The 14,261-nt window shown below is 36.9% G+C and overlaps 2 protein-coding genes across 2 annotated transcripts; both read left to right on the plus strand.

The window, feature by feature from the left end:
• Positions 1–19: 19 nt before the first annotated feature.
• On the plus strand, positions 20–3,384 carry si:dkey-93n13.2 (uncharacterized). Its single transcript, XM_052550285.1, has 3 exons — positions 20–999; positions 2,033–2,767; positions 2,904–3,384. Exons 1-3 carry the CDS (start codon positions 810–812, stop codon positions 2,969–2,971), a joined length of 993 nt encoding a protein of 330 aa, XP_052406245.1. The 5' UTR covers positions 20–809; the 3' UTR covers positions 2,972–3,384.
• A 4,089-nt stretch (positions 3,385–7,473) lies between these two features.
• On the plus strand, positions 7,474–12,659 carry LOC127952034 (zinc finger protein 32). The gene is made up of 2 exons (XM_052550282.1): positions 7,474–8,274; positions 9,359–12,659. Exons 1-2 carry the CDS (start codon positions 8,091–8,093, stop codon positions 10,336–10,338), a joined length of 1,164 nt encoding a protein of 387 aa, XP_052406242.1. The 5' UTR covers positions 7,474–8,090; the 3' UTR covers positions 10,339–12,659.
• The last annotated feature ends 1,602 nt before the right edge of the window (positions 12,660–14,261 follow it).

Genomic DNA, 14,261 nt, shown 5'->3' on the forward strand with positions numbered 1-14,261 from the left:
TATGATGATTTTGTGCTCAAGAAACTTCATACTTCAAACTCCATCAATGATGAAAACAGTTGTGCTGCTTAATGTTTTTTTTTTCTTTTTTTTTTGTAAATCACGAGACATTTCAAAAGTTCAAAAGAACACATTTATTTGAAATATAACTTAATATAAAAATAATATATACACAAGTCTGATGTCACTTGATCATATTGTACAAACAACTATAAAATCAGCAAAGGCTAAGGTTTTATTTGCTTGTAACAAGTTTCAGGATACTGGTTTCAGTAAAATATCTGAGTAATAAAGCAGGTTTATAAATGTTGTGGCTTAATGACAAAATCTCCTGATCTCATTTGTTAATTTTTTTTATTCTGATGGATTTGGCTAGATAATAAGACTTTTTGCTTAGAATCCATACTTTCAATTGAAAACCAAAAACCTAAATTATTTTAACATCATTTCTACAACATTTTTATTCATCGGTGTATTGTGATTAAACTGAACGATTGCCGCACAGAGAACTTGGTTTTCTTGTTACTTGTACCAAGAGATAAGAATGTTTTGATCAAGATGATGTGTGAGAGTGAAACTAAGACTGAACATAGCTTATAGGATGACGAAGTTATTTGGCCAAAAGCTTTACAGTAAACGCTGAACTGTCTCCTCCTGTCCTGTGAAGGGTGCTAGAGTCACTTCAGTTAGCACCGCAACCTTATGTGTTTGTGCTTTGGTTTTAAAGGGGAACTTTCACGCGCTCGTCTGTGTACCTGTATTGTCTGTATTTATCGTTTAAATACAGCGACTTGAAATAAAGTAGAGGAATGGCTAAACTGGATTGTCTGAACACTTTCATGACCGAGCGCTTGATGGCTGCTGTGAAGGAGATCATCTTTACGGTCGGCAGAACGGTTCGGGAGTACGAGGAGGAAACGGAGCGAATTCGGAGCGAAAACAAGCGACTGAAACAAATGTTGCGAGACACTGGGTGCTTCAGTGAAGAAACCAATACCGGTAATATTATTAATCTCTATAAAATATGATAAATGTTTCTGGGTGGTTTAGAACTGTTCATAGTATTTTGACATGATCTGTATATTTTTTCTTCAGATGTTCTCATTTGTCCGCGTGTTTTGGTTATGGTCACGAGTCCATGTTTGATTCATGACCACGAGATAATTCATAAATGTATCTATTTTTGATGACACGGTATTCGAGGATGTATGACTCAACACTGACCTTAATAATATTGTGGGAAAAAATGTCAAGCAGTCAATTTTATTAAAAAATATTTTTTGCTTTTAATCCTGTATAATCCAGTTTTATCCAGTATTTTTAAATATTCGCCGAGATACTATCAAATTCTTTCGAAATTGGAAAACGGACCAGAAATATTGATGACTCATCCTGCACTCGTGGGCGTGCCCAATTTTTGTCCAATCAGATGCTTCAGAATTTCCATTTCACAACAATAACTCATTGCCAAGGAAGGTTCACTGCTGTCTGTGTCATGTTAAACTCGACATGAAATTGAAACCAAACCCATCTATATTCTGTCTGTTTGCATGTTATTGATATTATGAGCCATTCATCCATGCGTTTTTTTTTCTGACTACTTAATATTTAATCAGGATATTATTAATGTCTTCTGGTGAAATTACTTTTCTCTGAAGACTTACGCGTTCTTCTCAAATCATTTAGTCCTCTTTAACTATGACACTGCAAGCTCACATTCACCTGCTTGCATTATTGACAGTGTCTCAAAATCCAATCAGCAACCAATGACTAGAATTCAGTCTGTGCCTTAGAATTTTTTTTCGATAATATGTATGTCATAATGTGAAAGAAAAGATCTGTTAAAAATATATCTAACATATTCTGTTCCAGCTTTTAATAAATAGATCAACAGAGGAAAAAAATCTGTTCATCTTTAAGTCTAATGTCATCAAAGATGTAGTGTAGTGCACATTACAGATTCATGTGGATTTTCAGTTCAACAGTATGTTTTTATCGGCATGAAGTAAATGTTATTATATTGTTTTTTCAGCTCCTGTGCAGTCTTATCAGCCCGTCTCCCCTGGGCAGCCCAGATGGATCTGCAGCCAGAATGAGGAGCCAGAACCGTTCGAAGAGATCCAGGAGGACCAAAGCCAGAGACTAGATGAACAACATCCCTTCATTAAACCGGAAAAGCCTGAGTTCTCTGTCGATGCTTACAGGGAATCTGTAACTTTGCCATTAAAAGGCAGCAGCAACAACGAAGGCTCACATGTGTGTGCCGATCACAACGACACAAATCCTATTGAGGATGAAATGACAAACTGTCATTTCCCATCTAAAATCAAAGTTGAATTCATGAACTCCGGCTTGTGTTCAGGCGATGCAATGGGGAGCACTGAAGATGCATATCAGAGCTGGTCGCCTCACAGTCCAGATTTGCCTTTAGGGGCTTCAGACATCTACAGAACACAGCATCCAAACCAGCCAATATGTGCTAACAGCGAAGCTCCAGCCACAGTATCTCAGCATAGCAGTTCATCTCATGATGCCAGTCACGTTTCATATCACAACATATTATGTACAAACAGGGCCTACTGTAGCAGTAAATGCTGTGAAATGCAAAAGAGAACAATAGCCAAATCAAGCCCCGTATGGAAGTATTTCTCTCTAAAAGAGGGAGACTGTAGCAAAGCAGTGTGCCTTATGTGTAGGGCCGTCATATCTCGTGGTCGCAAAGAATACACAACATCGGCTCTTCTAAAGCACCTTCGGATGAAACATGGTAAATGTTGATGTTATCTGATTTTATATATCCACATATATAGGCACAGTCTTTTCTGTTCAACTAGTTTTACGGTGCTCGAGTAATAGGATAAATATGGGGAAAGCCAGACATTATCTTTGTGTTATTCCTGCAGGAAATGCGCTAATCTTTGGCAGTGCTAAGAAGAGACGAATGAAAGAAATTACGAGAAAGACTGTGTGAAAACCACTCTGTGACAGTATGGACACTGGCTATTGTGCATCATGGCCAAAGTGTTTTCAAACAAATTGTTTCATCACAATCTACATCAAATGGAGTGGGTTAAGATAGGCAAGTCCGAAATGTAAGCTTACAATAAGTAATCCAAGCTTGGTTATGGTTACAGAGAAAGACTTGGGGGAAAAATGTCACAATCTTTAGCCTGTAAGTCTAACAAAATAACAGGATGTACATACTCGCTAGGACAAGAGTAATCTCAAAGAAAACTTATAAAAAAAGAAATAGATTTAATAATTTTTACAGTCATTTACAGAATATTTTACCACCCCACTGAAAATGTAAGATGTTCAGGTTTGAAGTTTTGAACTTGATTTGTCTTTTATAGTCATTTTTGCAATAAATGAATCATGGTTTAACAGTGTGTTGAGAATGATGTTTGTTGTTGTTGTTTCTATGTGAGACTCGACTTCCAAATCTTGTATTTATAGATATAGGAACATAAATAAAGGAAGTTTATGCATGTGTAAACAAAGCTCAAGACTTGCCCCTTTCTGTCTAGAGCTGAGTTTTAACCCTTTGATGCACAAGCTTTGAAAACACCTTCTAACGCACAACATTGGTCAAAAATAACCCATATTCATTTCCTGTTATTTCATGCTTGGCTGAGCAGTCAGGTCACTTTAGACCCATGTTGTGCATCAAAGGGTTAAAAAAGATAATAAAATAAGATTCTGTAAGTCATGAGGAAATTTCTCGTAATGACTTAGTTTCTTATTATAAGAAGTGAAGTCATTATGAGATTATACTCATGAATCATAATAAGTTTTTTTTCTAAATCTTTCTAAAAACAACTCAATTACTGGAAAGTCATAATACATAATTATACTAAATTATAAGAATGTTTCTTATTATTATGGTATGCTAAATCATCATTATGAGATTTTCTGTCAATATGAAATACTAAGTTATTATAATTATGAGAACGTCTCATTATTATGACTAACAAAATCATTGTTTTCACTCAACTGAGGTAACAGGCAAAAATAATAGCTAGGTTTCTCATATTAATGAGAAACCTCATAATAATGACCTAGTGTCTCACAATAATAATAAGCTAATTAGTAATGTATGCATGCATGCCCATTATTATACATCATGTTTCTCATTATTATGACTTACAGAATCAGAGAATCAACTGAGGTGAATATGGTTCTCCATTCATCGTTGTCAAGGATTCTACCTTTAGACAGTCAAACAAAACTTATTAAAAATATATATAAATTGCCATGGCAACTGTAAGACTGGAGCCGGACCGTCTGGACTGAGGAACGACCTCTCCCTAAGAAAAGAAAGGACTTTCCTGATGATTAATGTTTGAACTCTCTCTTCAAAACCCTCTTGCATAAGTAGCAGTGCCATCGGAGATGCACCACACCTAGCAGTTCACACCTCACCATCACACTCCCTCCACTTAGTTTCACTCAGAATTGCCGATAGTATAATATTCTACATTAATGCAAGTGATATTTACAGTCATGTTTGGTGTCATTTGAATTGTCTCAGGGCGACTTGTACAATGGTCCCAACCTTAGAAAAGTAGATATACAGTTCCTAAGAGTTAAGATATATTTTGATTACTGTAATGGGAGTGCCGTTTTCCAGAGTCTTCATTGTAAGTTAACTTCTGTTCCCATTGAGGTGTAAACTATCCTGGTCTGGGACCTGAATTAATCAAATTCCAATTGTTAGTTTCTGTCTCTATCTCTGGGGATGTTTGTCTTGGTCTGAGGTATTTAAAGGATTGCAGCATCAGGATTAGGGTGATTCTGTAGCCAGAAAGCCCGTAGTGTGGTGTGTCTCTTCTTTGTATTTTCTAAGGTCAGGTATGCATATTTTACTTTTAGACTAAACTTTGAGAATTTGATGTTTTATAATGCTATGATTTGATATGTTTCAATTGAATATGCAGAACACATAATAAATTGTTACATTTGATTTTATTCTGTTTAACTCTGTAATTAATGATTCTAGTAGATTACGTTGTATCCTTGTTAGCAACATGAGCACCCGAATGAACGAGTTAATAAAAAAGTAAAGAGTCAATTAGAATAATCAAATGTCAGAAGAATACTAATTAAAAAGGCATACAACCAATTTGCATTTCAACCTAAATTCAAGGTCATACTAAGTCAGATTTGAGTTTAACCTACACTGAATAACTCTATGCGCTGAAGACAGAACACGTAGAAAACCTTCGTCCAGCACCGGATACCTTCCTTGGGCCGAGTGCCTGGACCTTACACAACCATAGTGGATTCAGTGGCATCACTTTCAAGCTTTAAACTTTTCAATCATGTCGAAGAAGATATATATACAGAGAAATACTGGTTATTTTATACAAGGTGGGAGTACACTTTCTGTGGGTAAAACCATGTTGGGGTACAAGGAAATGAAAAAGCAGACAAAATGGCTAAGGAAGCACCTAATTTTGATAATGATAACTGAACAGTCAAGTTAGACAGGCAAGGAGGAATGTGTTTGATTCAACAACCATGTTGTAATAAATGGCTGAACTACTGGGACATATGTGAGAAAGGCAGACATTTGCAAAGTATACAAAGTAAGAAAAAGATGACATTAACTGACATCTCTAGCATACAGTTGAGCTTACTTTGAAAGGGAAGGGAGAACAGTGCTGGTCGGTCATAAGATAATATGGTCAAACAAGCAATCAATAAGTAGGGATGAAACCATAATGTGTGAATAGGGCAGAGGGTAAAGAACAGAAACAGAGTAAAATATATGAGAAAGGCAGATATGTTTATTTACCATAATTATCCAGAATCATGCGTTACAGTTGATATGTCTGAACAGGACATATCATATAGGATATAAAATACGGTTATTTATATTATACAGACTTTTAAATATTTTGTTAAATCTTTGTGGACCCTGAAGGTTATGAAATGTATCCAAGACCTACTAATAAATTTAAAAGAATATTTATTATTGGAAAATAATTCATGAAATACAGTGCCTTGCAAAATTCATTTATTTCAGGTTTTGTTATGTTGCAGCCTTATGTTAAACTGCTTGTTATGATGATGTTTATGATTGATTTCTTCCCACATCAATCTACACTCCATAATTACAATGCAAAAACAGAACTGTCACAACTTTGTAAATTTATAAGAAATAAAATAAAAACTTAAATAAGTACATTGCATAAGTATTCAAACCATAACTCACTTAGCTGAAGCACCTTTACAGCGTCAAGTGCTTCTGGGTATGATGCATCAAGATTGGCATCATTTGGCAATTATCTATCATTCATGTGTCTTCACCTCTAAATCTCTGTCATGTTGGATGGGGGCAGATGCACATTTTCAGGTTTCTCCAGAAATATTTGATTGGGTTCAATCCCAGGCTGTGGCTGGGCCACTCAACGACATTCACAGAGTTGTCTGTAAACCACTCTTACTGTGTGCTTAATGTCCTGTTGGAAGATGAAACTTCTGCCCAGTCTGAGGTTCTGAATGCTCTGCACTGGGTTTTCTTTTAGGCTTTCAATTGTGGTGCACTGAGCTTTTCTTCTACTCTGATGAGACCCTCAGTCCCTGCTGCTGAAAAACAGCCCCACAGCATGAGGCTGCTAAAGGTACACTTTACTTTCGGGATGGTCCTCTGCAGGTGATGAGCACAACTGGTTTTCCTTCAAGCATGATGCTTGAAATTGTGGCTCATCAGACCAGAAAAGTTTGCTTCCCACTGTCAGAGTTTCATTTAGGTGCTTTTTTTTTGCAAATGCCAAGCGTGTCTTCTTCACTGAGGAGTTTGGCCACTGCCATAAAGCCCAGATTGGTGGAGTGTTGCAGCGATGTTTGTCATTCTCTAGGTTTCTCCCGTCTGCTTATATGATCATGAGTGACCATCAGCTTCTTGGTCATCAGTTTAACCAAGGCCCTTCTCCATCAGTTGCTCAGTTTGGCCAGGAGGCCAGCTCTAGGAAGAGTCCTGGTTCTTCCGAACATCTTCCATTATGTTTAATGGAGGCTACATGATTCTGTGAACCTTTAATGCAGCAGAATGTTTTCTGAACTCTTCCCCAGATGTGTGGTTTGATGCAAACCTGTTTCTGAGCTCTACAGGCAGTTCTTTTGACCTCAGGGCTTGGTTTTTGCTCTGATATGCATTTTCAGCTGTTAGACCTTTTATTAAGTCATGTGAGCTTTTCCAAATCAGACCCATTCAGTTGAATTTGCCACAGGTTAACTTCACTTGAAGTGTAGTAACATCTACAAGCAATATGAATGCTCCTGATCTAAATTTCAACTGTCCCAGATAAGTTGGTTTTATTGTTAATACATTTGCAAAGATGTTAAAAGCCGGTTTTATTTATTTATTTATTTAGCTTTGCCATTATAGTGTATGAAGTGTAGAATGATGTGGGGGAAAAAGTAATAAAAACAAATTAAATAAAATTAAATAAAATACTTTTGATGAATACTTTTGCAAGGCACTATAGTTCTCAGAATTTAAACCAAGATTTATCATGGACTGACAGCTCATGTCAGTTTTAAATCTTGAATAAATTAAAAGGCTATTTATTAGATGTCTACAATAATTGTAAGTTAAATATTTTTTTTAGGGGTGTAAGTTAAAAGGTTAAGAATGACTAAACGCCCCACTCAACAAACAACACACGGGTCTTTGTAATATTTGTTAGAAAAAGAAACAGTAGAACATTAATTTGATGTACAAAATATGAACAGGATTACAAGCTTCTGGAATTAAATAATTCTCTTAGTGCTGTATTTTAAATATTTGACCACAAACTGGTAGAGCAATGACTGTAGGTGGTGTTTGCATCTGTCTAGTTGGTTTGCAACCCACCATCCAGAGAAGAAGAAGGATGAAGAGAAGGAGGAGGAGGACGAGCAGAAGTATAAACAGTTCTTTCTGTACCTTCGACTCCTATCCTTTGGTTGGCGCTGATCACTGCTGAATCGGTTTATTTCTGTGACATATAGATGGTCATATGACCACAGGTGCTTATGTTTACATTCTGCTGTACTGTAAGTTACACCGAAATAAAATAACAGCGAGCTAAGTTAGCAGCAAAATGACCAAGCTGGAGGTCATCAACACGTTTCTGACGGAGCGCTTAAAGGCGACGCTGAACGAAATCATGGAGATGATCGGCGGGACTGTCCGGCAGTATGAGAAAGAGCTGGACAGTGTGCAGAAGGACAACGAGTATCTGAGACAGAGACTGAAGAAGATCGAGAAACTCGTCGAGTCTAACGGTATACTGACCCTTCACAGACAATAATGACGCGTCCTGTCAGCCGTTATTAACTATCTTTAGGGAAATTACCATTTCTGCCAAAACACCATAGTTACAACAGAATAATAATAATCAAACAAAATAATGTTACAAAGTTACAAAAAATAGTTACAAAAATAATAAAATAAAAATCTAAATAAAAGAAACAGGTGGTTTCTTCATGGTTAATGTAGTTTGGGAAGTTAGTAATATCTAATCTAGTTACTGTTATGTTTGTGAATGTAAATGTTTAATTTACTTTCAAATAACGTATTTCACGTAGGGGAACAGGAAAATTTACATATAGACATGTCCATAACAAGTTTCAGGATTATTCTAGGTAGGTAGTATTGTCAAAGGAGGGGTAAATATATACCAAAGTATCGCCTAAACCTAAAACTAGACAAAAATAGTGTACTACAGCCAGATAAAATGGCAGTTTTAGGCCATGTTCTACTGTTTAAGCAACAGGAATATATACATTTGATAGGAATGTACTATAAATTGGTCTGTTAATGCTTATAATAAATTAGAATCCGTATTAATTGAGGTAAACCATGCTTGTTTAGAAAGAATAATTTTAATGCTAAACCACTGGCACTTGAAGAAAACAACTTTGTCCGTGTATCTAGAACTATTTTTGAATGTGAAAATGTTAGAATCTGTTGAATTCGTATTAAAGCGTTTAAATCAAAGATCTTGATAAAAGCATACACTCAAATTTCTGCCTGGAACTGTATATTCAGTTGTATTAAAAAGCTATGTTTGAGTCTGGAACGGTAGAATGTAGTTAAGTTAAGCAGGAATAAACTACATTAATTATTTATTTTTTTTTTAAGTTTTTTTTATTATTTTAAACCACTAGGCATCATACACTAAACGACTGAAGATCAGACTTAAGGTCTCCGAACATCATACACTACACAATTTTCTGTAAAATCTGACTTACAGCAACACAAATCATGGCAAAACATGTTTATTTACCAATCTTCAGTATGAGTTAGTTTAGTGTCTTGGATACTATTTTTCCCACCTGATCTCGTCACACGTTTCCTATTTTACAGGTCCAGCTACTTCAGACCCTGCCCCATCATCTCCACCACCGCATCTACAGTGGACTTCTAGCACTGAACCTGAAACCATGCCTACAGAGATCTATCAGAATCAGAACCAGGTACAAACCGAACAGCTCACCAGCACAAAATTAGAAGAGTCCTCCAACCGTGCTCTTCTGGTGACCGAATCAGACATTGATATAACCCATCTCCAGTTACCAAACACACTGGCTCACACAGATAAAGACTTAGAAACCTCACCTTTAAACGAATTTCCTTGTGGTGTGAAAACAGAGCCTTTTGAAAGTCTCGATTCACAGTCCACCGATGCTAACACATCCGTCTACAGTCCATTACCTCACTGCACTGCTCAGTTACCAGCTACTACCAATATTAACCACAAGTCTGATCCTAAAGTGTTCAGTATACCAAATTCCACTGATCTACAATCAGCCGAACAAATGAATGTAAAGGATAAAACCTTGCAATTATCTCTCAGTAAAATAAGCCAAATTGAGTTAAAGACTTCTTGTCCTGAATCAGGCATAGCTCATGTCAACTACAACATCGCTCGTCAAAACACAGACTCAAGATCAGTCAGGAATGAAACTATTACTGGCAATTCTCATCTGGGTATATCTAACGTTGTAGTCAACCCCCTACGTCACACGGCATCCAGTAGAGAGGTCAGGCAGGGTAGGGGAAGAGAATGGGGACGAGGAAGAGTCAAAGGTCCTGGGACAAACGCATGCCCACAGTGTGGAAAACTATTCATCCATTATTCACGGCTAAAGGTGCACATGCTCATTCACACAGGGGAGAAGCCATACGTTTGCGCGCAGTGCGGGAAATGCTTCAACAATGACGGGACTCTGAGGAACCACAGCCGCGTGCATCTGAAACTGCCTCCCTTTGACTGTCCTGTGTGTGCACGTAGCTTTAAAAATGCCCACACCTGTTTGAATCACATGCGCGTTCATAATAGTTGAGGCGACGGTGTTTCTGCCTCAGCAGCCAAACTGAACAGATCTGAAGCTATAGGACAGACTCATGGGAGGGTTTCCCTGGTGATCAGGACATGTGCTGTGCTGGATGATAGAGACATCTAATATTTGCCATGCTGAGAGACCCCCGTGGGCAGGAATGAGAGACGCTGAACAATTGAACAAGTCACATGATGATCTTCATGTCCAGAGAAAACCTTTTGAGTATAGCGTTTGATGATGTTGTTGAAATTGATTTCATGTTGCTGTCATGTCAGTATTGCCAGCTGTTTTCTGTTGCTTTTAATATGCTAAATTAAATCGTTTGACTAGAGATTTGATAGTGTTCACTCTTTTGGGTTTCTCTGTTATCAGCAGATGATGGTCTGAAACGTTGTACAAAAGCATCATGTTTGAATGAAAGTCCAACCTTCTAAAATCGTTTACTCTGGTTCAGCTGAGAATTCAACTTTGTCATCATTTGCTCCAAAGCTGAATGATGCTCATTGTTCTGTGAATGATCTATTTTGAAGTATTTTGGTAATCATATATTATCTGTTCCCATTGACTTCAAGTGTATTTTTCTTTTAAAAAGATCTCACCTCGTTCCATCTGTTCTTAGTAACTATCGGGCAATTTCTAAACACCCATTTATTTCTAAGGTTTTAGAGAAAGCAGTGCTTTCACAGTTTACTTCTTACCTGGATGCTTTTAATATTCTGGATAATTTCCAATCTGGTTTTAGACCACTTCACAGTACAGAGTCAGCCTTGCTTAAAGTTATGAATGATCTTTTGTTGTCCATCAATTCAGGGTCATATGCCATTTTGAAACTGTTAGATTTGAGTGCACCCTTCAACACTCTTGACCATGACATCCTCTTGAATCGACTACAATATGCAGTAGGGGTTCAAGTCCTGGCATTACAGTGGTTCACCTCTTATTTAAAGGGTAGGACATTTCCACTAAATATTGGGACATTCACCTCGCCTTCTGCACCCGTACCTTATGGTGTTCCTCAGGGTTCTATTCTTGGCCCTTGATTGTTCTCAATCTACATGCTTGCCCTAGGCTCCATTCTACAGAAATATAGTATTAACTATCATTGCTACGCCGATGACCTACAACTTTACCTTCCTATCAAACTCAAAAATGACTCCTCTTTACAACCTCTTTTGTCATGTTTTGAGGAAGTGAGAACTTGGATGGCTAACAATTTCTTGCAACTAAACACTTACAAAACGGAGGTGCTTCTGTTAGGCCCCGCTGCACTCAATACTACTCTTACAAGTAGGTTAGGCTCCCTTAGTGATAACTTACAACCCCATGTAAAAAATCTAGGGGTCCATTTCGATCCATTACTATAATTTGATAAGCATGTAAACATAGTTGTAAAGAGTAGCTTCTTCCACCTCAGATCTGTTGCGAAAATAAAACATTTTCTCTCTCGAAAAGATCTTGAAATTGTCATCCACGCACTAATCTCTTCAAGGCTAGACTATTGTAACTCTCTGTATGTCGGCCTTCCTCAAAGCACTCTATTTCAGCTTCAGACTGTTCAAATGTGGCAGCCAGATTGTTGACAGGAACAAAAAAGAGGGAGCATATTACTCCTGTTCTTGCTTCATTGCACTGGCTCCCTGTCAAATTCAGAGTTGATTTTAAGGTCCTTTATTGTATATAAGGCACTGAATAAGTCAATCCCGGATCAAATCTGTGACCTTATCCAGCCATACACAACCTCTAGGTCAGTGGTTCCCAACCTTTTTCAATTCGTGGCCCACACAACCAAACACATATGTTTGCGCGGCCCACTGCAACAAAATTAACTGACCCTGCTATTGTTGGGTTAATAACTTACTCAGAAGCTAGACTGTTAACTGTTTTTATTGAATGAACTGGCAATGAACAGAAAATAACTGGCTGCATGGCACCGCTTGGCACAACTGCTGTAGTCCTGTAGCATATGCAGCAAAAATATCTAAAATAAATTGGCGGTTCATTTTTAAACCAGTCAGTGAGCTCGAATAGTGGAAGCATAGTTACAGTTTAACATTTGTTTTTTGTTATTTAATTATATGAAATGACGTTATTATGCTCTAGGTCATTAAGATCTTGTAACCAGCTTCTTTTATATGAGTAATGCTGTGTATGGAACTTTTGATGTGTTTTTATATACATATTTGTCTTTTATTTTATATTTTATATCTTTCCCCTTTATTTTTTGATCTCTGTTGATTTTTAGGTAACCTTTTACTGTAAAGCACTTTGGATCAACAATGGCTGTGTTACTGTTGTGCTCTAAATAAATTGACTTGACTTCTTCAGAGTACCATCCTTTACATTCCACAGAAGAAAGTAAGTCGTACGTTTGAAAAGAAATGTTTATTATTTTGGTTGTCTACAAGTGGGATCAGAATCTTTAGGTTCACTTGGACATTTCAGGCTATTAATTAATTTTAAATCTAAAGTTGTTTGGGAAAGAAAAGGTTTCCACTTAATCCCACTAGGTGGCGATGTTGAGATGTCATTTTTAGAATGAGACAAACCATTTCAAATTTAGTGTAGCTACTTTCTAACTATATTTATGTGCCATCTCATTCATTGAACCAAGCTGGCGACATATGTTCACCCTTGGAGGCTTTTTTTCTGCTGAAACTTTACATGTAGTAGATGATAAATGGATAGAGTTTTACATAGTTTTTTATAGAGTTTTCTATTACAAAAGTGTTAAGGCAGTGTTTTTTTTTTTTACTCAAACTTTTTTACTACAAGGCCCCCCCACTGACTACACCAATGTCTAAACAGTTTATGGAAAACACTGGTTGTGTACCACTGCTTTAAGGGTTTGTTTCACTCATTAAGAATTTAAATAGAATTTCTCTTATCATTCACCTACCCATATTTTGTTTCCGAACCTGTATGACTGAATTTCTTCTGTGGCCAGATCAGGTCAAATTTTCAGTTTCATTTTTGGACTGTTCTTTACTCAAAGCAATTATATGGCACTAAAAGGCTTGCAATAGAGCAAATGAGATGCATAGGTAGGATACTTTTATTTGTTATTTGTATTTGTTTGAGTTTTTTGGAGCCTGACATCCCCTGATCCCCATCCACTCTCACTGTATGGATAAGAGCAGCTTCAACATTCTGCTAAATATCTCGACATAAAAAAAGAACATCATACAGGTTTGGAATGACATGTGGGTGGGTTAATGATTAAGGGATGCTTTAATGTGAATAAAAAAAAGTTACAATCAGTATGACTTAATCTTAATTTATCAGTAAAAGTACCTAATAATAGTTTTTAATGCCCTGTTTTTCTTAACAAGGGGGACAGGGCCTACTAGAGGGCCTCAGGAAACATTTAATGGGTCACCAAATGACTTAAAATTATGTAAAACAGGCCAAATCAAGCATCAAAATAAGCCAAGCAGCTAAAAATCAAGATATTTCTTAATTTCATTCACCCCACAACATTATAACTCAATGGGTATTTTTATAATAAATAAAGACTTTTATATAATAACTTTTTTAGTTTTGCCAAGATCTAAAATGCTTTATCAATTATGTGAGTACATGATATAATCAAACACACCTAATCAAACTCCTCTCCAAGACTTGAAATGGTTGTGTCAGATAAGGGAGGCATCCAAAATGTTTGTTGCTGGGGATTCGTCCAGACAGGGCCAGGCTGCATGATGATGCCCCGGTCCAGATACAGTGACACTGACACTTTTACCTCACTGTGATCTGCTGTTAAGTGGCCATCTAATTACCATTTACTCATTGAACACATAATCAACCAGATGCATCTCGAAGAACCACAGAATCAGTGCAGTGGTTTTTCACAGTAGGAAAGGCTGATATTATCTTGATTTAGAATCCCATTCAGAGAGCATCTTATTGTTTATTGGTGTTAGGATTCA

This window comes from Carassius gibelio, chromosome B3, assembly GCF_023724105.1.
Source record: "Carassius gibelio isolate Cgi1373 ecotype wild population from Czech Republic chromosome B3, carGib1.2-hapl.c, whole genome shotgun sequence".
NCBI lineage: Eukaryota > Metazoa > Chordata > Actinopteri > Cypriniformes > Cyprinidae > Carassius > Carassius gibelio.